The 23,613-nt window shown below is 33.4% G+C and overlaps 2 protein-coding genes across 2 annotated transcripts; both read right to left on the bottom strand.

The window, feature by feature from the left end:
• Positions 1-3,704: 3,704 nt before the first annotated feature.
• LOC112028337 (glucan endo-1,3-beta-glucosidase 8) lies at positions 3,705-6,956 on the bottom strand. The gene is made up of 2 exons (XM_024061018.2): positions 6,503-6,956; positions 3,705-5,000 (listed from the first exon to the last, which is right to left on the bottom strand). The coding sequence occupies exons 1-2, from the start codon at positions 6,862-6,864 to the stop codon at positions 3,878-3,880; spliced, it is 1,485 nt and encodes a 494-aa protein (XP_023916786.1). The 5' UTR covers positions 6,865-6,956; the 3' UTR covers positions 3,705-3,877.
• Positions 6,957-13,940: 6,984 nt separating this feature from the next.
• Positions 13,941-19,196, bottom strand: LOC112028284 (tRNA (guanine(37)-N1)-methyltransferase 2). Its single transcript, XM_024060962.2, has 11 exons — positions 18,848-19,196; positions 18,668-18,765; positions 17,970-18,074; positions 17,277-17,339; positions 17,020-17,093; positions 16,177-16,702; positions 15,969-16,088; positions 15,608-15,766; positions 15,195-15,301; positions 14,848-14,922; positions 13,941-14,499 (listed from the first exon to the last, which is right to left on the bottom strand). The coding sequence occupies exons 1-11, from the start codon at positions 18,940-18,942 to the stop codon at positions 14,422-14,424; spliced, it is 1,500 nt and encodes a 499-aa protein (XP_023916730.1). The 5' UTR covers positions 18,943-19,196; the 3' UTR covers positions 13,941-14,421.
• Positions 19,197-23,613: the final 4,417 nt, after the last annotated feature.

Genomic DNA, 23,613 nt, shown 5'->3' with positions numbered 1-23,613 from the left:
CCTTCTATACTTATTAAGGCATTTCAACAAACAGTTCGTATATATATCATAATCAGTTAGGCATGCCCACATGAAAAATGCAAAGTAAACTCACATATATCCAAATACAACAGAGGTAGGAAGAGAAACAATAGTATTACATGAAAGATCAAGAAACCCACATACTAGTGTCATGGAAAACACAAAAGAACCACACACAAACGTTGAACACGAAAACCACACACAAATATTGAACACAAAAAACCACAAATTGATGAAGCCTCATGGAAAACAATATAACCAGACACCAATAGATCAGAGAGCATGAGAAGTTAGACACAACTTACCCCTGAATGCAGAGACCTACAGTGGCGGCAACGATGTCCCAAGTGGAGAGAAGGTGAGCTCGAGCGAAAGAACAACAAAGGGGATCTTTTCTGAGAGTTCTGCATAATAGGTTTGCTTGTACCATGTGTGCTCTGTTTTGATGGTTTTGTGGTTGGTGGGTAGATGCAATTCATTGAAGAGGATTCGGACGGAGCATTGAAGAACTTTGAAGACATTCTGCCATGGTAGTTGAGAGAAAAGAAGAAAGCTAAAGAGAATGAAAATAGTCATTGAACAGAGTGCACCGTTTTGATCAGATGATAGCGGTGCTTATGCAATGAATAGTACATGCACCTTTTTCATCAAATCGTTGAGCGCACCGTTATTCACAATACATGCACATGCCATGAACAGTACACGCACACACCTTGGAGTTTAATGAAACGGTGTGTCTCTTTTGCGTTTCAGCTCTTTTCAATTCATTCCTGAATTTTGCTAGCTTTGGTGTCCATGAACAGTACTTCAACACGCGTTTGGAGTTTAATGAAACGGTGCATTAGAGCTTGTGTTTCAGCTTTTTTCATTCCTACGTTTCCTTAGCGTTTATTTTATCTACTGTGTAGTGTGGGTCCTAGCAAATAATAAACGCAAACGTGAAACGTAGCACAAAACGTGGGTCCAAACAGATACTTAGTGGGAAAAACTAATTGAAATGGGTTAGATATGCTTGATTAGACAAGTGGCTCAAAATTTTGGATTACCCTAACAATAAGAAATTTCACTAGTTGAGTAAATTGTGAGTATGTATATATATAAAATCTTTTTATCAATAGCTTTAGGTTTAAATCACACATATAGTCCTAAACCTTTGGCCTAAGTTTCAAAATGGTTTCTATCCCTTCGTAATATTTCATTTTAATCCTTATAATTTAAGTTTGTGTCAAAAGTCATTACCATTAATTCTTACTTTGATTTTGAGTAGAGATTGTTTAGTGAAATCCCATGGATTTTGATGACAACAAAGGAGGGAAGAGATTGTTTATTCAAATACTCTGTTTGCTTATTTTACATCTATTTAGAGATAGAGAGAATCAAAGTAATTGTTAATGTTAGGGACCTTTTTGACATAAACTTAAAGTACAAGGACTATAATGAAACATTTCAAAGGATGATGACCATTTCTAAATATGAGACAAAAGTTGAGGGCTAAATGTGTAACTAAAACATAATTTGACAAATAAGAATGCTCTTTGTTTAATTATGAAATTGATGGAATTCATTTCTCAGAAAAGATTGAATTATCTTTATATTCTAATAGTACTGCTCTTACTTTTATAAAGTTATCTTTTTAATTAAAATTTCCACATTTTATGAATATTAAGACATCCACAAGCATTGTAATTATTAGGAATTTAGATGACTTTCTTCATCACTAAATATTAGAAATCAAAATATTTGGGTAGTGAAGGAACACAACAGAAAGGAACAGGAGAGAATATTATAGCTTCTTTGTTACAGTATTGCAGAATTTGCATACCAGACATAAGTAATGTAACTAAACTCAAAATATCATATATAAAATTTTGCGAGAGATTTCATAAATGAATGCACTACATGGCATTAAAAAGTGGAAATAAAATGAGAAGATGCATATTCATAGGCTACAAGTAATATCAACGTACTAAGCTACAGAAAACTATGCCTACGCTAGAGCGTAAAATTAATTGAAGTACTAAACAGGTCTAGGCCTATTACTTATCAGTTTAGCAGAATTAAAAACAACACAAATCCCTCAATGATTCTTATAAATGTATCTGAAAGTCCACTATGCAGCAGCAATGGAGAACCATAAGAAATCATCACTGGGAACTGGCAGTCCTCTTCAGACGGATCATCATCAGTCACAATAGCCAAACCAGAAAAATCACAAGAATAAGGATTCTGGTTATTGACTTGATAGTACATGTTGAAAGCATAAGAGGCATTCTCTTCCACGCTTCTTAGATGATTACAAGAAGATCCATAGCCTAGAGCAGTGCAATCTGATCGGCTACAAGCATAGTCAATACTGTCTGGCAGGTCCTCCAAATCATTAGCCTGGCGATTCAAAACACACCACCTTCTGGGCATGTATTTCACATCTTCTGCTGGAACTAGACCTTTATCCTCTTCCAAGCCAATCGTTGAGCGCACCGTTATTCACAATACATGCACATGCCATGAACAGTACACGCACACACCTTGGAGTTTAATGAAACGGTGTGTCTCTTTTGCGTTTCAGCTCTTTTCAATTCATTCCTGAATTTTGCTAGCTTTGGTGTCCATGAACAGTACTTCAACACGCGTTTGGAGTTTAATGAAACGGTGCATTAGAGCTTGTGTTTCAGCTTTTTTCATTCCTACGTTTCCTTAGCGTTTATTTTATCTACTGTGTAGTGTGGGTCCTAGCAAATAATAAACGCAAACGTGAAACGTAGCACAAAACGTGGGTCCAAACAGATACTTAGTGGGAAAAACTAATTGAAATGGGTTAGATATGCTTGATTAGACAAGTGGCTCAAAATTTTGGATTACCCTAACAATAAGAAATTTCACTAGTTGAGTAAATTGTGAGTATGTATATATATAAAATCTTTTTATCAATAGCTTTAGGTTTAAATCACACATATAGTCCTAAACCTTTGGCCTAAGTTTCAAAATGGTTTCTATCCCTTCGTAATATTTCATTTTAATCCTTATAATTTAAGTTTGTGTCAAAAGTCATTACCATTAATTCTTACTTTGATTTTGAGTAGAGATTGTTTAGTGAAATCCCATGGATTTTGATGACAACAAAGGAGGGAAGAGATTGTTTATTTAAATACTCTGTTTGCTTATTTTACATCTATTTAGAGATAGAGAAAATCAAAGTAATTGTTAATGTTAGGGACCTTTTTGACATAAACTTAAAGTACAAGGACTATAATGAAACATTTCAAAGGAAGATGACCATTTCTAAATATGAGACAAAAGTTGAGGGCTAAATGTGTAACTAAAACATAATTTGACAAATAAGAATGCTCTTTGTTTAATTATGAAATTGATGGAATTCATTTCTCAGAAAAGATTGAATTATCTTTATATTCTAATAGTACTGCTCTTACTTTTATAAAGTTATCTTTTTAATTAAAATTTCCACATTTTATGAATATTAAGACATCCACAAGCATTGTAATTATTAGGAATTTAGATGACTTTCTTCATCACTAAATATTAGAAATCAAAATATTTGGGTAGTGAAGGAACACAACAGAAAGGAACAGGAGAGAATATTATAGCTTCTTTGTTACAGTATTGCAGAATTTGCATACCAGACATAAGTAATGTAACTAAACTCAAAATATCATATATAAAATTTTGCGAGAGATTTCATAAATGAATGCACTACATGGCATTAAAAAGTGGAAATAAAATGAGAAGATGCATATTCATAGGCTACAAGTAATATCAACGTACTAAGCTACAGAAAACTATGCCTACGCTAGAGCGTAAAATTAATTGAAGTACTAAACAGGTCTAGGCCTATTACTTATCAGTTTAGCAGAATTAAAAACAACACAAATCCCTCAATGATTCTTATAAATGTATCTGAAAGTCCACTATGCAGCAGCAATGGAGAACCATAAGAAATCATCACTGGGAACTGGCAGTCCTCTTCAGACGGATCATCATCAGTCACAATAGCCAAACCAGAAAAATCACAAGAATAAGGATTCTGGTTATTGACTTGATAGTACATGTTGAAAGCATAAGAGGCATTCTCTTCCACGCTTCTTAGATGATTACAAGAAGATCCATAGCCTAGAGCAGTGCAATCTGATCGGCTACAAGCATAGTCAATACTGTCTGGCAGGTCCTCCAAATCATTAGCCTGGCGATTCAAAACACACCACCTTCTGGGCATGTATTTCACATCTTCTGCTGGAACTAGACCTTTATCCTCTTCCAAGCCCAACAAATCTAGTTCATACTTTGGCTTCCCATCAAACTCAAATATCCCCCAATGCCTTTCAATGCCACCAGGAGCAATGCTTTTAGCATTCTCATCAAGAAGGCTGAATAAATATATGTCAATTTTACCTTTCCGAGCTGGGGTTCCCTTTCCACTCAAAACATGTTGGAGCAATTTCTGGTTGAATCTCTTTGCATTTTGGACATTTGCATTTATATCAGCATCAGTTGGCCACCCAATTTCTCCAACTATGATTGGCATATCAGCATAACCAGCTTTAAATAAAGCCCAGACTAGAGTGTCGAAATTTGCATCAAAAGCATTGGTGTATTGTTTATCGCCATCTTTAACAGGTTTGCTTGTTCCATCAAAGAATGCATAGTCGAAGGGGAAATATTTGTTGCCATAAAGACTGAGGAAGGGGTAGATGTTGACAGTGAAAGGCGCATTATTTCTGAATAGGTATTGGATTATTTCGACTGTGCGGTCTCGGAGTTGAGCCCTGAAGTCACCAGCAGATGGCACCGGGTTTGAGTCTGGTGAGAAGTAGATGTCTGCATTGAAGGGGATTGTAGCTTTGACCTTGGACCCCAAACCAGCTTTGTTGAGTGCGTCCTGGATATTTCTGAGGGCTGGTAGTGTGCATTCTAGATAGGTTCCATTGTAAGATTCAAGGAAAGGTTCATTGCCTACAGCAACATACCTACAAAACAAATTGTTATGGTAATTTCACACCCACACATAGAGAACAGTAATTATCTTATTCATCAGATATAAACACCCTTCATTTTACGGAGTTTCGAAATTGTGTATAACTTGTAAGAAGAAGAATACATATATTCAATAAATGATATATCTTCTCCGCACATATAGAGTATCATATATATTTTTTTTAGTATGCCTTTTGACATACAATAAAAACTTTTTATTAATGAATAATGTAAAATACCAAACTAGTATAAAAAATGCAGGATAATGAAGATCAGATTTTATAAGCCATATATAGATACTAAAAGAAAATATGAGTTTGGTTGCTGACACCGACACTTTTGCCAGATGCCAAAACCAGGCATGAAGTCCAGGTTATTGGATTTCCACCTATTAAAGTTGGATGTGTGTTGGTGTAACATGGTCAGCTAAACATGTGATCCATCAAAATTAGAGTCGGGCCACTTTATATTAAAACTGAAGGATTTAGGCTCAAAGTATCCAACAGACCAAAACCAAAAGGAAATAGACAAAAAACCTGACTGAATATTCCATGAAAGAATCATGGAAATGATTTATATACCTAGTTTCACAGAGAAGATCAAAAGAAGCTAGAAAAAGAACGTCGAGACAGGGACATGACACAAAATCTGGAAAAACAAAACCCACAATAATAGTTAGTTTCATTGAGGAAAACTAGAATAACATGAAGATAGACCATTTCCAGAATTAAAAACCCATTCTTGGAAGGAAGAGAAAACTGAAAAGTGAGGTAACACTACTTCAGCAGACGATCACTGCTTATAACAGCTGCTAAAAATGTAGAAACTACCACCATCTTTGTTACTTATTACTAACAAGAACTAGACAATGACAGCAAGGTACAAGATTTTTAGCAAAAAAGCATCAATCGATCACAGCTGGGAGACATAAACAAAAGCATGGAGAATAGTAAACAGAAACAAGAATTTTTGCAGCATGGGGAAAAAGAAAATCCAAACTCCATGGTTGTAAAATAATAGAACACTTATCGATCATAAAAGCAAAACCATCTAAAAGAAAAGGAAATTAATTAAATGGGTTTTGTGCGTGAGTCAATCTGATATGGATTCCACCAGTTGCATGGGAAAAAAAAGAAACTACAGAGTGTAAAGTAATAGAACACACCTCATCAAAACGTCAACAACCAAGTTTTAGTCCAAAAGTTTTGGAATTGGATAAAATAATAGAACCTTTATGAAACATAAAGCCATTATAAAAGGAAAGCAAAGGGAAGAGACATTAAATGGGTTTGTGACATTGTGTATAACTCAACTTGACATGGACTTCACCAATTGCATGAGGAAAAAAAAAACACTCCAGGGTGTAAAATAATAGAACACTTTATTATGGAATAAATATAAATGGGTTTTCAAAAGGGGAAGTAAATAAACATTATAAAATAGTTTTTTTTTTTTTTCAATAAAAAAAAAAAATCAAGAAAGTGTGTGACTCAACTGGACATGGACTCCACCAGTGTAGGAATAACTAGTGACATTGGCATCCACCCATGAAGCTGCAGCACCAGGATCCTCACACATCATCTGCAACATGTTATTGGGTATTCCTAGCATCACTTCAATTTCAGTCCCTATCAGAGCCCCCATAATCCTCTCATCAGCCTCAAAAAGCTTCAATTTTTTAAACCCATTGTCCCTCAGCATTTTCACGACCGTATCAGGTGGGAGTTGCTGTGTGGCCTGGGTCCCCCAGTTCACCCCAACGCTCAAGCCACTATGCAACATGGCCATGAAAACAAGAAAAAACAACAACATTGAACGATAACTACTAGACGCTACTAGTACTCTAGTTTGTGCCATTTTTTTTTTCTTCTTGGATGAATCGGTGAAAAGAGAGCAGAAATGAATGGGATTTATTAAGAATTTAAAGGAAGCTAGCGAGTCGGAGAGTGTAAGGGAATTGCTAGGTTGGAAGGTTGATGTATTTATAGTGTAAATGTTAAGAGTAGTGTTTGGCTTTCGAGAGAAAGCTTCATGGGGAAGGATAAAATCTAGTGGGGTAGTTTTTGTATAAAGTTTAATAGAGAGGTTGAAAAGGGGAAAGATTCGTTCCTTGCTTCAGTTATTCGGTTATGGTGCCAGCCCATGCTGACACGCGTCTCCACAATTGTTAGATAATCGAAGATGATTATATTATTCCAATTATTTATGCCATAAAAAAAAAAAAAAAAAATTGCAATGGAGTGTTTGTTACACAATGGTAATACATCCAATTTTTTGAACTCAAATAATGTTTCCGGCTGACGAAAAATATAACATATTTTCTGGAAATTTTGCATTCTTGAAAATATATCAAAAATATTTTATGCATTCTTGGAAGTATTATGGAAAATATATTTTTTACTATTTTTCTCACATTTTCTTATCTTTGAAGAAGCACATACAATAAAAAAAAAAATGAAAATTTTAGATTAAAGAAAAAAAAAGTGATTGGGGACAAGTGGTAGGGGTGGCCACCAACAACGATAGTTTGGCCATTGGAGATCGGGAACATTAGTAGGGGGTGGTGATTGCAAGTGGCAGGTGGTTATGAGAAGGGTAGAGGTTCGGTTGATAGGCTTTTGGTAAGGTGGAAAATGGTTTATAGAAATTAAGTAAAAACATAAACTAATTTCTGTCAGAAGTGTTTTTATTTTACAATTAACCAGAAAACAATTTTCAGTTGACCAACATTTTCTGTCACACTAAACACCCGTGAATACATAAAAAAATTTTCAAGAATCAATTTTCGTCGAACCAAATACAACTCATGATTTCAATTCAAAAAATGTGTATACAACATGGTGTGTGTGTGTGACAGTTTTTATCCAAAATTAAAATCATGCTAGTTCAGTCTCAAAAAGAAATAATAATATGTGGTTGTTCACTTTTTCTTTTTTTCTTTTTGGAGAGAGGGAGATTCCCCTCTCCGCCAAGTTATTAAGTCCTAAACTTATGTATAATTTTTTTTTAGTATTATGGCTGAAATTCTTTAATTAAATTCAAACATATTATTATCGATAATACAACAGTATCACTATCATCTTTCTCAAGTTAAATAAAAAAATAATAATTCAACCAATATTTGAATCTAATTAGCTAGAAACATTATGATACAACAACTAAAAAAGTAGAGCTTAACAAGGGGGTGTTCTTTTTTCTTTTTTCTTTTTTTTGGCATCAAGCACAAGTAGCATTTGTTTATATATATATATATATAGGATCCAACTCTGGAGGCCTATGGACATAGAATTGAGTACAAACATACAATGCAAACTATAAAAACCTTTTAGGCTAAACTTTTCCGTCTTTTTCTTCTACTAACTTTGCTTTCCTTCCTTCCTTCCTTCTTTCTTATAGAAACTTTTCTCACAAGAAGTAAGAAAACCATTTTTTTATGGCAAAAGTGAGTAATATTAGTATGGGAAAAACTTAGGTAAGTTGTCTAATTAAATTCTAAGATATAGCTGTATTGATAGCGTAATATAAACTTTGTTAATTAAGGATAATATATGAAATACTATTTCAGTCAGTATTTGAATATAATTTAAGAACATAAGATATAACACTTAAGAAACTATACCTATGTTTTTATTCTATCGCTACACCACAAGGCCTTAGCATGGAAGAGTGAGAAAATTACAACTTCACAAGGCCTTAGCTTATTTTTAGAGTGAGACTATGGAGATAGATCCCAACATTAGAGAATCAAACATCATCATCTAACGATAAATATTAAAGTACATCAATCATCTCACTCTTTACAACCAAAAAGAAAAAAACTCTCACTTGATTATTAAAGAAAAAAAAGGAGAAAAGTATTACGTAGTTATTAAAAAAATGAGGAAACTATCACTTAATTGCAAAGATTAGTGGTAAGGACCAACGAGTACTAAAAGGACAAATGAAAAAACTGGTAGGAAATGGAAACGCAAGACTTGCTATTGTTGCTCAAGTCAAGTTGAAACACCATTGACCACTGCATGACGAGAATTAAAGACAATCCTCCAAAAAATTGCATTGACAACACATCAAAGCCTATTGATTTTATGAGAGTATAAAATTTTGATTTGGTTTTCAAATACGTTGTTAATTGATGTTGTAAATAAATTAAAGGTCAACAAGAAGAAATTTCATGCTACAATATCTCAAGGATATAAGTTTCAAAGTCGGATCAAGTTATTGAAATATTCAAAATATATTTTTAATTGGAGTGGAAGATTTCAGTTCCCAACAAAGGCTCGAGATTGAGTTTTATTTAAGTGGAGGAGTGTAATGTGGGACAATATATAAGATTTAATTTTTATGTTTGTTAATTTTGAATTTTTATGTAATTTTTATTATTTCAGTATTTAATATTTGTTTAAGGCTTCCCTAGTCAAATTAGATTTTTATTACGGTATATCAATTATGATAATTTTTTACTTGCAAAATAAGTTTCCTTGAGCCTTTAATAGATAGGCCTTCAATATGTAGAACAATCGTTCATAATTCAGAGTTTCAGACTTAAGAATATCAATAATATTTTCTAAAGAGGTTTTTTTTTCCTAGTGGATTCCAAGTTTTTCTTGTGGATTCAAGAAAAGCTTATGGATTTAAGGGTAAAGCTAGAATAAGATATAGTATCCTATTGTGTTTCAGTTATGCATCAATAATACAATATAAACATCACATCATTATCTTTTTCAAGTACAATTAAATTATATTCAATCAATATTTCAATTTAGTTAGAAAACTTATGATACATCATCTAAAGACGTTTAGGTTAATTTATCTTATAACTAAACAACACCTAAGAAATATATATGATAACTCTGACTAATCTGTTGAGTACTATTCATAGTTAACAAAAAAAAAAAAAAAAAAAAAAAAACTAAAGATTATGTTGTTTCCTTTCAAAAAAAAGAAAAGATTATGTTGTTTTGTTATTGTTGCACTTGTACCAAACCACAACACCTTAGCTTATTTCGGAGAGGGAAAACACAACTTTAGCTTATTTTTGAGTGGGATACTGACGGGGTTTTGGCAACCCGTGATATGCACCGTTAGTGGGGCAAACATCATCACCTAATGATGAAAATTTAAGTCATATTTTCCAAGCACATCAATAATCTCACTCTTTCAAAGACAGAGAAGTCTAGATTATTAAAATAAAAAAAGGTAATACGGCTAGTTCAGTTTGTGTAATCAATACGTGGTTTTTATTTTTTATTTATTATTATTATAATTTTGGCACCAAGCACAAGCAGCCAACAATGAAACAAAGAATTGAGCACAAACATACAATGTAAACTTTACAAACTTTTTTAGTTTTTAGGCTAAACTCTTTCGTCTTTTTCTTCTACTAACTTTGCCTCTCTTCTTTCCTTCTTCCTTCTAACTTTCTTAGAGAAGTAACAAAACCAAATTCTCCATTATGAGAAAATTGAGTAATATTAGTAATTTAGTATGCCAAAACTTAGGTATAATTGTTTAGATATTGTATCATAAGTTTTCTAATTAAATTTAAAAATACAGTTGCATTGACAACACAAACGGATGATTAAATTCAATTTCAGTTAGTATTTGAATATAATTTAAGAAAATAAAATACAACACTTAAAAAAAACTGTGCCTATGTTTTATCTACACCACAATGCCTTAACTTAGAAGAGTGAGAGAATTACAAGTTCACAAGGCCTCAGCTTATTTTCAGAGTGAGACTAAAGAGATAGATCCCAACATGCCAACGTAGTTTCAACCAGTGATATGCACCATTAGTGGATCAAACATCAATAATCTCACTCTTTACAAAGAAAGAAAAACTCTATCACTTGATTATTAAGACAAAGAAAAAAGAAAGGAGAAAAGTATCACGTAGTCATTAAAAGAAATGGAGAAACAGTCACTTAATTGCAAAGATTAGTGGTAAGGAGTATGAAAAGGACAAATCACGAAACTAGTAGGAAAATGGAAACGCAAGACTGGAAGTTGCTATCGTTGCTCAACTCAACTCAAGTTGAAACACCATTGACCAACCACTGCATGGCGAGCATTAAAGACAATCCTCCAAAAAAGCCCAACTTTCCGACCCCAATCCACGTGTCTCATTCTTATTTGCCCTTTTAAGTGAGATCACTACTTTTTTTTCTTTCTTTTTTTGAACAAAGCGAGCTTACTACTTTAATTATCTTCACAAAAAATAGGCATCTCAGCTGTAGTGCAACACAAAGAAAAAGGATACTGGATAAGCTCTAAATTAAAGGAAATGCTATGTATTCGCATCACAGCTTGCATTTCGTGCTTCCCAAGTATCTATTTGTATTTTGTGCATAGATGCCACATAATAAGCCAAAATAATTTAGGGCCTGCGGATTCTCAGTCTTTTATAATTAGATGTATTTGAGGCATTGAGGGTTGAGATCTGATATCCATGAAAGTTGCCTCTTTTGATTGGACAAAAATAAGATAGTGTACTTTCCATCAAAAAAAAAAAAAAAAAAAGATAGTGTTCTTTGATAATCCACAAAACAAATTTAATCGACTCCTTGTTATTAGGGAAGTGTCTTTACTCATTTCGTAGGAACCTGCAAGGAACCAAAAAGAGAAGTGGAAAAAAGATGATAGATATTCTGCTGCATGATCCAAAAGTTAATTGGTTCTTTGAGATCAATATTTATTGTTATTGCGTTCATATGACCGAGGCCACTTATAAAGCACAACCGCGTGTCACTCGTGGTCAAACAGTCAAACTATATATAGTTTGATAATCAATGACTGACAACTGACCAATAATATAGATTATAGATCCCCCACTTGATTTGAATAATTAACAGTTCTATTTTAGCTTCGCAGACAAAACAAATGGCCTTTAAGGACTATTACGAAGAAGAACAAGGGCTGTACAAGTGAAAGACTCTTATAGATCATCATATTGATGTTTTTATAAACTTTTTTTTGTAACAAGTTGCATGTATATATGGAAATATTTTTTCTTTTCTTCTCTCTTTTTCAATGTCTTGTGTGACACAACAATGTATTCTTAGCAATTTGGAAAAGCAGTTTCAAGCCACACCTTTTTTTAAAAAAATATATCTTTTAATTTTTTTTTTATTAAGTGCAATTTTTTTTCAAAAAGCTCATTTTCAAAAAGTTAAAAAAACAAGTGGTAAACATATACTTATTTGTAGATCACCATAGAACAAACACCACATATTCAAAATTACCGATCATAAAAAATAATTACTTATTATTAATTTATACCAACTACACATCTTATCAGATATTTTATCTAAGGTTTTTAGACCCGAACTAGACTGGGAGGTCGGACCGTGAAAATCGGGAACCAGGATGAAAACCGGTTTTTTAAGCATAAATAACTAGATTTTTTGTTAATTCCGTGAACTCCTAAAACCGGAGTTGGACAGCACGAACCGATGGTAAGAACCATGCGGTCCAACCCCTTAGCAATTAAAAAAAAAACAACTTAACACAATTTTATTTTACTTAATTAAATTATCCATCTCTTACAAGGAATAAAAAAAATTATAATTAAAATCCTTCAAAAATATTCAACTTTACTTCAAAAATTAATCATAAATTTTAATGTTTTCATGGTTATTATTTTATTTTATTAACTTTCTTATTTAATTATTAAATATATGCTTGAAAATCATTAAATTTCCCTCACATATATAGATATATTGTCAATTTTGCTAGTTTTATTAATTTAATATCTATATTTAGGCTTTAATTAATTATTAAATTAATTATGACGTCATCACGGTTCGACCTCGGTTCAACCTCAAAAATCTTGACCCTCAAAAATCTTTAAAGGAGAAAAAGGATATAGTGTTTCTTTAAAGGGGAAAAATGATCTAGTATTTTCACTACATGCAGTAGGGCACTCACAACACGGGGAGCCTCTACTCTCTAAGATACCCTCTCCTTTATAGGATTGGAATTGAAAGACAAGGTTCTTGCTATCATTTACACCATAATTACTTCAAAGACCCCCTCCACATTGGATCTATTCATTATTATATTTTTCTGTTTTGGCAAACATAATTTTTAGTCCTTGAAGTTTGTTCCATTTTTCGATTTGATCATAGAACTTTTGAGTAACTATCAAATCGCTGATATTTGTCAAAATAATCCAATTTGATCCTTAAAAGTGTCTTATTCCCAAATTTGTTACCCTAGAATTTCAAAATTTTATAAAATGATTACCCCATTTCTTTTGTTTTTATATTCTTATATTTTTCCAACATTTTCTCGTCAATAAACATAGAATATAGAAAAATACAACAAATTCTTTTCTATTTTTCTTGAAGAATAAGGCAAAGCAAATAGCTTTATTTTACAAAATGATTGCCTCTCTTTTAAGTTTTCGGGTGTGTTTGGATACCACTTATTTGCTGAAAACTGAAAATTTATTGCTGAAAACACTGTAGCAAAATAAATTTTAAAAATATGAATAGTGCCATAGGACTCAAAAATGCATTAGTATGCGCATTTTTGTATTTTTTACTGGATCATGAATAGTCCTATAAAACCCAATCAAAAACGCAAACGCTGAAAACGCGCACTTGCTGCTATCCAAACTCACGCTTAATTTGGTGTGCAATGCAAGGGGAAGTTTCCTTTCCTTGGGCCACACTACATGCTCCATTAGCTCAGCCTTTTGGGCAAGCATTCTTTTATCTTATTTTATTTTGAAGAGGCAAGCCTACAAGCTCCTACTTTTCAGCCTTTTCGGCAAAGTCTACTTGCTGCTTGATTAGAAACAAACAAGGGGTACATAATTCAAGTCCGTACCAAAAAACCCCATTGCTTCAGTAGTTGGATATCCTCAACTAATTACATGGCCATATGGGGGGAATGAAATCTCTCCCAACTCTATGGCTGAGACCAGTGCAGGTCACGTGAATATCTTCAAAAGTTTTAATTGCTAATTTGAAACTTTAGGGACCACCAGTAATGTTTCATTCTTTTTTTCCTATAATGGATCAGTTCATCCCAACAACAAAATAAACTTTTTAAGATATAGACTACATAATCCTGCTTTAAGGCAAGAGAACAACAAGCTACTTTGCCCCAAAAAATGAAAAGATTAATTGGACTTAACAGTCGACCTAGGTTTGAACTTGGTCATTCTTTGCCCACTCGATTGCATGTCCCATAAGACCTAATTTTTACAATGAAAAACATGAATTTTAATCTATCAACCAAGTGCATCATATTGCTTCAAACTTTGGACTCGGGAACGCTGCATATCTCAGATCATGCTTGGCTTTCCCTGCTGTTCAATTTTTCCTCTAATTCTTCCTTTGTATGTTAGGTTAGAGCTCTAAACCATGCCCCATTAAAGCTGGCGGACAAATACATAGTCTAATGACTCTAATCCAACCAAGAAGCCTCCACGTCATCTTCATTGAAGCACGCTTCTGGCAGCCTAAAACTTAAGCAAAACATTGCCTGCATGGTAACGCAATGTATGTAAGAAAATAAAAATAACCTTCCTTTGTTTACCCCCAAAAAAAAAAAAAAATAGAGGGGAAAAAAGGGACATGAAGGCATGATTGTGTCAATGGAGTAAAAAAAAAAAAGTTGATCAGCTGTTATACCTCAGGTTTCCCAATCAAATTTAATCATGTGACCGCTTTGACAAATGCAGCACAAACAGTGTCATCTTCTCTCAAGGACAATAAAATTCAAGAATGTGGCTCATTGTCAAAACAACCACATGGTTGAATTTAATTTAGGAACCTAGGCTACAGTGCCTAAGAAGCTGTACCTAATTCTAGTCCTAAAAAATATTGATACCTTGTTCGGAGCCACATCCCTAACCCTATGAAATATTGGATCTTGTATACTGGCATTCAAGGCAGACTCTGCCTCCTGCAACATAGTTGTAAAATCATTTAAATCATAATACAAAAGTGTTAAAAAAATAATGAGAACTTAAACTGAAATGGAAATGTTCAGCGGGATCTAGATAAAATAGCGGATTGGGAGAGGCAAATGTGATAAGAGCAGTGCCCCTAGGGCCCCATTCCAACCACATCATGGAATACCATATGTCTAACCATCAGAAAAGGTCAGAGAACTTGATATTACCAAGCAAAAAGACTTCACAGGAATTAATAGTAGTCAATCCAGAAAAAACTTACTGAAACTATAAATTCTTCAGATTCATTTGCCCGCATGAAGCAATAGCAGTGAATCCAAGGAAGAGGCCCATTCCAAAATTTCCTCTTGATTATGCCACTAAATACATCTAAAGGAAAATCCAAAGTCAGTTAATAAATCTTACTGGCTATGAAACAAAATTCAAGAGAATGAACACAAAGAAATATATAACAAAGTTCTAACAAAAGAAATGTCTGAAATGACAAAAATAAAGCTGTATCTAGCATTTGATAGCATTTATACTCTGGTCTTCTAAATTCTAAGAATGACGACGACAAAATCATATGCCGACAAATATACCAATCAAACCAAAAAAGAATTTTTAGTTATTTACCCAATAGAACAAACGGTCAAATGACCCATTATAGAGATGATTGGTGCAAGGGAATCTTACCTAGAAATTGGAGAGCAGAAGCAGGTAGGTTCATAATCACATGATCAATATGCTCCCAAGGCTTGGCATTTGACATCTCAGAGCCCCTCATCCTCTTATTTGTGCTTCCTTTTCTTCGACCAGCTCCAGAGGTACCAGTTCCATCAGCACTCCCATTCACTGTGGAAGAAAATACAAAGTAAAAACATAGCTATTAAATATATAGATTGCTGACATATTAAAAAAGGCCTTTTCATTTTTTTGGCTAGGCAACAGGTAAATTGCATATGCATCTAGCTCCAGCATTGAAGATACATGAAACAATGAGAGACTACAATGCATCAAATTTAGTAATGGCCCAAAGCCATGGAGTATATGATACCTTCTTGACTATTACTTGAAGGTCTTTTTACTGCAGATACAGATGTATCTGCTTTCCTACTTGAACCTTGCGCACACTCCAGATTACTTGTAACATTATCTGGTACTTCCTTCGCCTCAACTGCAGGAAGTAGAAGATATGAGTAAAACCATATAGTAACATGGCACACCTACAGGGAGATCGAAAATATATTTTACACAAACAGCACCAGTTCGCTGCCCATTTTCTGACTTTGATTCTTTGTTTGCCTGTATCTCATATTCCTCACAAGTTCTCCCCTGGGGAACATCAAGTTTGGTTTTAAACTCACTATCTGGCACTGCCATCAATTGTAAAATAAAATTTCTTGCATCCATATTGTATGCACGAACAAGATCATCAACTTTGTTGATTTCTGCATTGATCTTCAGATAACGAACGCTATCTGGATTTAAGTCATTTGCAAACACTACACATCCTTTCTGTGCTGCTGGAATAGCAAAGGGACCAACACCAGCAAACATGTCACAAATCGCCTCCCCTGCTCGGAACTGAGAAACCAGCCTCATGTGTTCGTGTTCTAACCTTGAATTCCAATAGACCAATCCATAGTCAAGCTTAAAAGTTGCCCCATATTGCTTCACTTCAGTAACCATATCATTTTGTCCCGCAAGAATTTCAAACTTTGGCACACGGAACTCATTTGTAATTGTACCAACTTTATTGACAATAGTTTTGATTCTTGGACAATTTTTCTGCAGATATATATCATTGATTAAAATATAAAAAAAAAATACAGACACAAAGTCTCAGGTGAAAACTACAAACAGTCGAAAGAAAAATGCTGAAAATTTTCACATGACATACAAAAAAAATGGTTGCCCAATGAGAGACAACAAGAATAAACAAAGGAAAAATAAAAACTGACAATGTTAAAATGCAGAAGCATTTCAAAGGGACAAAGTATCCTCTAAAATAAAGAAAATGCCAAATCCATTGTATGGATTCAACAGCAGTCCATGAATAAAGAACAAAAGCAAAGTCTATTTAAAGTCCAGAAGTGAAAACATACATCATAGATAACCCTTGCAATAACATCCTTGTAAGGAAGTAATTCATCGTGTATATTCAGATGAGCAATGTGACCTGTATAGGTATGAAGAGATAAGTTCATCTTCAGTGATCAGAAAAGGAGTAAACAGGAAATATATAATTAGCAAGACAAACCAAGCAGTGTGTTGAATGCAGTAAGGTAACTAGTAAGCGACATCAACAACCACATATAATGACTAGCAAAAAAATAAATTATGACATAAACTGAATACTTACCTATTGTTTCAAATGATGAAGGCACCTCCACTCCGGGAGGTAGAATCTGCTTTAATACATGATCTACAAGCAAAAGAACAAGTCAGAAAGTTGTTCATTAGTCAACACACTGTATAAAATTGGAATGGAAAAAAAAATCAATATTATGAAGATCTCCAAGTAGTTTAATACATAATCCTCAGTGCCTAACCCTACACAGAGACGGGGTTTCTGACTTATTAAAAACATTCAAGATATAGTGTATCAAACACAGTTTCCCTTGCCCAAATTTTGGACATGTTGATGTCCTTAAATATCTGTTCATGAGAATTTTAACAGGTTTGAAATATTCATCAGAACATACATTTGATTTTGCCCACACAAGAAAGACCCACGGAAAGTTAAAAGAAATGTAACCATTCCCAAAAAGAGAATACTTTATATTCTCATGAATCACATTGTAAGTACTGATTTACCAGATATTGCTTAATTTTCTTAAAAATATATATTTAAAAAAAATTATAATATAGTCCTTTTGAAGCTTGCATTTGCAAATTGCAAACAATATTTGAAGTAGTAAGGCGTGATTAATTTAATTTTAGAGTCACCAGCCAATCTCTCAAGGTTTAAGTACTGAAATTGATCAAAAAAGAGATAAATAACAAAGAAGGGAAAAAAACAATATTTCCGTATATTTTGCACAAAATCACACACCTGCACTCCAATAGGAATACCCAAGTGTCAGCGAATAGGGAACTACTTCAATCTTGCACGAACTTTTCAGTTCATCAAGTTTACTGTCTGGAATATCACATAAATCTGCCCCATAGGAGAAAAAAGTTCTATCATTAACAGATAAGCAAGTCCAGTTAAACACTACACATTACATAGTCTACTAACATAAGTGACTAAATACCAAAGGATCACAAGTCCATTACTAAATTCAGGCTCATCTTCATAAATTCAAGCAAAAAAAAAAGAAAAAAAGAAAAAGAAAAAACCCAAGAAACAATAACTGGAGGGACACACTTCAAGAACATGATGGCCAACCAACACACACAAATGTGTTGATAAAAGCTAGTACACTTGGCTACTACGCGAAAGCAAAATCAAGGCGTCTTCGTATATTGAGGCTCAACTAAACTCCTTTACCATAAAGGGTCTACCATACGATATAGGTAAACCACCAAAGCAACCAGCGAAGCTCGGTAGCCACTACTATAAACACATTTGATATACAAAAAATACTAGGCAAGCATATAAAATTTCAACATCCTAGTCTTCATAACTTCACAACAGAACACTATTATCATTTGCTCTAATGTAAAAGTACGAACTGTTCTATCAATCTTCACAAAAACTAAAAATCGAGACCAATTCATTAAATTTCACCGTTTCTTAAATATTCTTACCAGGATTCTGAACCTTTTCGGACAATATGAGGTAACGGTTTTTTTCACAAGTTGGATCTTCCGTAATAGGTTTAATTCGAGCCTTGTCAAGCAAATACCTGCCATAACAACATTTTCTTACAAATCCCCAACCAAAACAAAAATGGTAAAAAATATATTGTAGGAGTAGAGAAGGCATACCCGTTTAGAATTCGAGTAGCAACCTTGCAAAGCTCACGAGGGATTCGAAGTGCCCATAGATTCAGGTGCACATCAAACTTGCTTTCATCCAACATTTGCTTTGCTTTGCGTTATAAGATCGAATAAAATGAAAGTGTATGTAAAACCCTGCTAAAACCCTAAACCCTAGGGGTTACAATGTAAAGCTTGAAATTAAAAAGTAATAATAAATCCTAGTGCGGAACTTGATAAGAGGACCAAGAGGATACGAGGATTAGCAACTATTGCAGCAGCTAGAGATTTTGCAAATGGAGAGGATCCGTTATTCCTCTATTACGTGGTGTGTGGCTTTTCTAGTTGACGGTTAAACACACAACTTCTGCATTTTGTGTGCAGAAAATTAGAGAATGAATTGGGCTAAATTCTAGTCTAAGCCCAATAATTCAATTTCAAACCCATTTAATAGTGGTGGGTTAATTTTGCTTATTCAAGCTTGGATTTAAAGCCCAATTTTGTTATAAGGGAATGAATTTGAAAAATGTCGCAATTATAGTCCTCTTTAAAAAATCTATTTTATAATACAGATTAAATTTTTTTTTTTTTTAAATTGTATGTGACGCCACCTCACTATAAATTGTGTTTTTTATTTGCATTTTCCTAGTTAAGATAGATTTTCTATGACTATCATAAACAAGTCTGTAAATGAACCACAACATAAACAGCTCAATTCAATAAATAGTTCGTTTATGTTTTTTTTTTTTTTAACCCAATCTTGAACCATAAACAAACCAACATAAATAGTTCGGCTTATTTAATAAACGAGACAAGCCCAAAAAAAAATCATGAACAAACTCATTAACAATAGGGCTCGATAGAAACAAACCGAGTCTATACTCGTTTATGTTTGTTTGTTTAAAGACAAGTCAAGTCAGAACCTTAGTCTTAGGCTTATTTAATAAACGAGCTAAGCCTAAGCATAAAAAGTCTAAACCCATCTCTACCCTGTCCCATAGTGCAGGGCTAAAATCTTGCATTATCCCCACCCCATCACCTTTGTGGGGCAAGAAAAACCCGTGCGAGATAAAGTGGGGAGAGGCGAGGCAAATTGCCATCCCTGTTTACATATGAGACCCATATTTTATTTATTTATGAGAAGAAAGTGTAGTATGCCCGATATGCGAAATAATTCCACTATTTTTTAAACCTCATGTATTTAAAATAGCACCATCAATATTGATCCGATAGCATCTTTCAAGATGGTGAAATTATTTAGTACATCTAGAGGACCACACTCTACTCTTGCATAAAGGTATCCCCACATGTGGGTCTCATACATGAAACCTACATTTCTTGTAAATCTAATTAGATCTTAACTATTTATTTACCCCGTTTTTTTCTTTTTCTTTTTTGCGAACTACTCAATTAATACTATTAAGCATATAATTGATTTTGTCATAAAATGATTAAGTGGAGTAAAATGGAATACTTTGTGCCATTGTACAATTATTTTTTGGTGCCTTTTTTTCTTAATCAAAATAATGATAGTTGACCCCCTCTACCCATTTTTTTGTTATAAAAATAAATAATGACAGCTATAAATAGGGCAAAACTTAGGTCCAAACGGTCGAGTAACCTAGGAATAATAAGATATTCGATTTTTCATCCAAGGAAGTAAACAAGGTGGAGTTTCCAACTTTCCTCCAACAAAATCAATGTGTCCCTAGAGTCTAGACATTCTAGCTGCATTAGCCAAGACTTTAACAAGCTTTGTAGTCTCCTTAGAAAAACACGCAAAACTTATTATACTGGAACAATCTGCTAAGACTTTCCACTTTTATATTGTGTATTGGTGAATGATATGACCAGCTCCCATGTTAAGGTATTCCTCGGTCTGCAATTTGCATTGCTGTGAGAATTATGGCGATGTATTCGGAGATCCTCATATTTGGGATTTACAAAACTGAACCCGTGCTTAATGGAAAGATCAAAATGGTAGCGTTTCTCTTCTGTGTCATGAATGTATAGATTCTTCTCAAATCTCTGTTATTAATACTCTTCAGGACAACGTTTTGATCTTTACCGTTGGAATAGAATCATCTTCTTCAACACTGAGACTCTTTTCTACACTGCACTAGTGCTTTCAATTTAATTTTTTTTTTTTAAATGTTAAAATAAAAAAACAGACTATAGACAAATATTTGCTAGTGACTTTTATAGTCCTCTTTAAAAAGTCTATTTTTTAATACAGATTAAAAAAAAATTTAAAAAAATTGTATGTGATGCCACCTCACTATTAATTTTGTTTTTTATTTGCATTTTCCTAGTTAAGATTAATTTTCTATGGCTATCATAAGTAAGACTGTAAATAAATCATACCGTTCATAAACACTCAAGCTTGACTAAATAGGAAGCTCGTTTATTTTTATTTTTATTTTTTATAATAAAAAAACCCCAAACTTGAACCTTAAACAAACCAAACTTAAATAGTTTGGCTTATTTAATAAACGAGACAAACTCCTCAAAAAAAAAAAAAATTCATGAACAAGCTAATTAACAATAGGGCTCAATAAAAACAAACCGAGTTTATTTTCGTTTTTGTTTGTTTGATTAAAGACAAGCCAAGTTAGAACCTTAGTTTTAGGCTTATTTAATAAACAAGCCAAGCCTAAGTAAAAAAAAATATGTATATATATTGTTCATGAACAAGCTCGTGGATAATAAAACTTGATAAAAAAATTTAAAAAATTGAATCTAGACTTGTTTGTGTTTGTTTGTTTGTTTGTTTAAAAACAAACCAAGCTTTGACCTTAATTTTAGGCTTATTTACTATACAAGCCAAGCCCAAGGGGAAAAAAAAAAGGTTCACGAAGAAGCTCTTGAGCAATAGAGCTCGATAAAAAACAAACCGAATCTAAACTCAATTATGGGCTTGGCAATAACTTTGGTTTATGGTTGATAATTTACTTATGTTGGATCTTGAGCTTAAGAGCTTGATATTGAGCTTGAGTTTAAGCTTGATATTGAGATTGATTTCAGCTTAACTAATGAATCAAACTGAGTCAAGTCAAGCTTAAACTTTTGGACTTTTTAACAAGCTCAGTTTAAACATTATTTGTAGCATTGGTTTGAGCTTGAGTCGAGTTTTGAATATTCAATATCAACAAATCTTGATTCGTTTACAACTCTAAATTTACAAGTATCAAAAGAACTGATACATCATGTAGGAGTCATTACTTTGTATTTGAGACCACATTTTTTTAATTTAAAATACCTTTTTAAAATTGACAAACGAGAGCAAAAATTAATCAGTCATGGAAAAATATTCCAGAAGCTTAGAGGCCTAATGAATATCTTCTTCTTCTTTTTTCTTTCTAATTATTCATTATTATTATCATAATGAACATCTAATGAAAAAGTGTATATCCCCCCTAACTTTGCGGGATTAGAATTATATATACATATATGCCTATAAAATAAGGGTTTTATTTTTTTAATAAGGAGATAGTTGAAGGTCGGGCGATTTGATTTGGATATTTCTGTTGGGAACACTAAAATGTGCTAGTTGAGTTACAAAACTCTTAACAAATGATAATATTTTTATCATCTAGATATACATTAACTTTTTTTTAGTGATCACATAATCATTATCCCAGAATTTTGATATTAATGATAGATTAAATTTCAGATCTCCATCTTAGAAAAATGAAACATCCATAAAATATATATATATATATATATGGATTATGGAGCTACTAGCATTTTCTTTGGGGACAACTATCGATCTATTGGGTATCCAAGGTGTCTCATGGTGGGTACAGAGTCGTCTAGTCAAAGGCTAAGATACCCAATTTTTTTTTTTGAAGTATCGCTTTCAAGTTTCCACTGTTGGTTCTTTTTCTTTATGCTAGAATTATAATTGGTAAACATAAGCCTTACAGAAACCATTATTAAAATGTGATTACGATTCATAAACTCCAATTGAAGAGTAAAGAATAGGTTCAAACGGCTTAAATTAAAGCATGATGCTCTAGAATGTTGACAAACCTGAGTTAACTATTAAACTATTAATTTTTATATGGAAAATTGTATTTGTGGGAGAAGGGAGCCCGAAGAGAAGGAATCATCAAGTGGGATACATTCGAGGTGCAACTGGGCCGAACTATTCACCAGGTCAGGCCCAGCCCAGTCAGGATAGTCAGGTCAGGGAAATTGAGGAGAACCACTCGTCCGAGGAATAGATACTTCTCAGGAGACTAGAGTTAAACTACCAAGGCCATAAGCTTGGAGGTCGAGGAGGATTATAATGACATGCAAGTAAGGGCAAGAGGAAGCTTCCAAATAAAGCATCCATCACCTTCATATTCAATGCACTCTACCAGCTTAGCCTACCACATTAATGGCAAAAAGAAAGTGACTATTGTAAAACTGAGAAGCGTTTTCCTAAAGAACACTTGCTCCTCGGCTGGCCCGAGGAAGGAAATAAATAAGAATCTCTCTTTTCTTGCCATAGATCTTCTCATCTATTGCTGTTTTTATTAATTATCTTTCTTTAACTAGCCTTACGTAGATACCAATGATCAAAGTGTTGACCTTGACCACCCAACTCTACAAATTAGTTGTATTGGGCCTCCATCCTAGGTGATCAGTCTCGTCTAGGTTGGGCTAGTTACAAAACTGTGCCCCCTACTGTATTGATTAGAATGCGTATCACATGTGATAGAAGCTAGTTTTCTAGTAAGCTCAAGAGCTTTTGATATCCATACCTTAAAAGTTAAAACCATCTACAT

The sequence above is a fragment of the Quercus suber genome, unplaced genomic scaffold, assembly GCF_002906115.3.
Source record: "Quercus suber isolate HL8 unplaced genomic scaffold, Cork oak 2.0 scaffold_247, whole genome shotgun sequence".
NCBI lineage: Eukaryota > Viridiplantae > Streptophyta > Magnoliopsida > Fagales > Fagaceae > Quercus > Quercus suber.
Note: the sequence above shows the minus strand (reverse complement) of the source record. Positions and strands in the feature narration are given on the sequence as shown.

Coding starts and splice junctions, on each gene's coding strand:
- LOC112028337 (XM_024061018.2), bottom strand. CDS start 6,864: ATGGCACAAACTAGAGTACTAGTAGCGTCTAGTAGTTATCGTTCAATG. Junction 5,001..6,502: donor ACTGGTGGAGTCCATGTCCA/GTTGAGTCACAC, acceptor TTTGTTTTGTAG/GTATGTTGCTGTAGGCAATG.
- LOC112028284 (XM_024060962.2), bottom strand. CDS start 18,942: ATGTTGGATGAAAGCAAGTTTGATGTGCACCTGAATCTATGGGCACTT. Junction 18,075..18,667: donor CGAAAAGGTTCAGAATCCTG/GTAAGAATATTT, acceptor CCTATGGGGCAG/ATTTATGTGATATTCCAGAC. Junction 14,923..15,194: donor CTGAAGAATTTATAGTTTCA/GTAAGTTTTTTC, acceptor ACTATGTTGCAG/GAGGCAGAGTCTGCCTTGAA.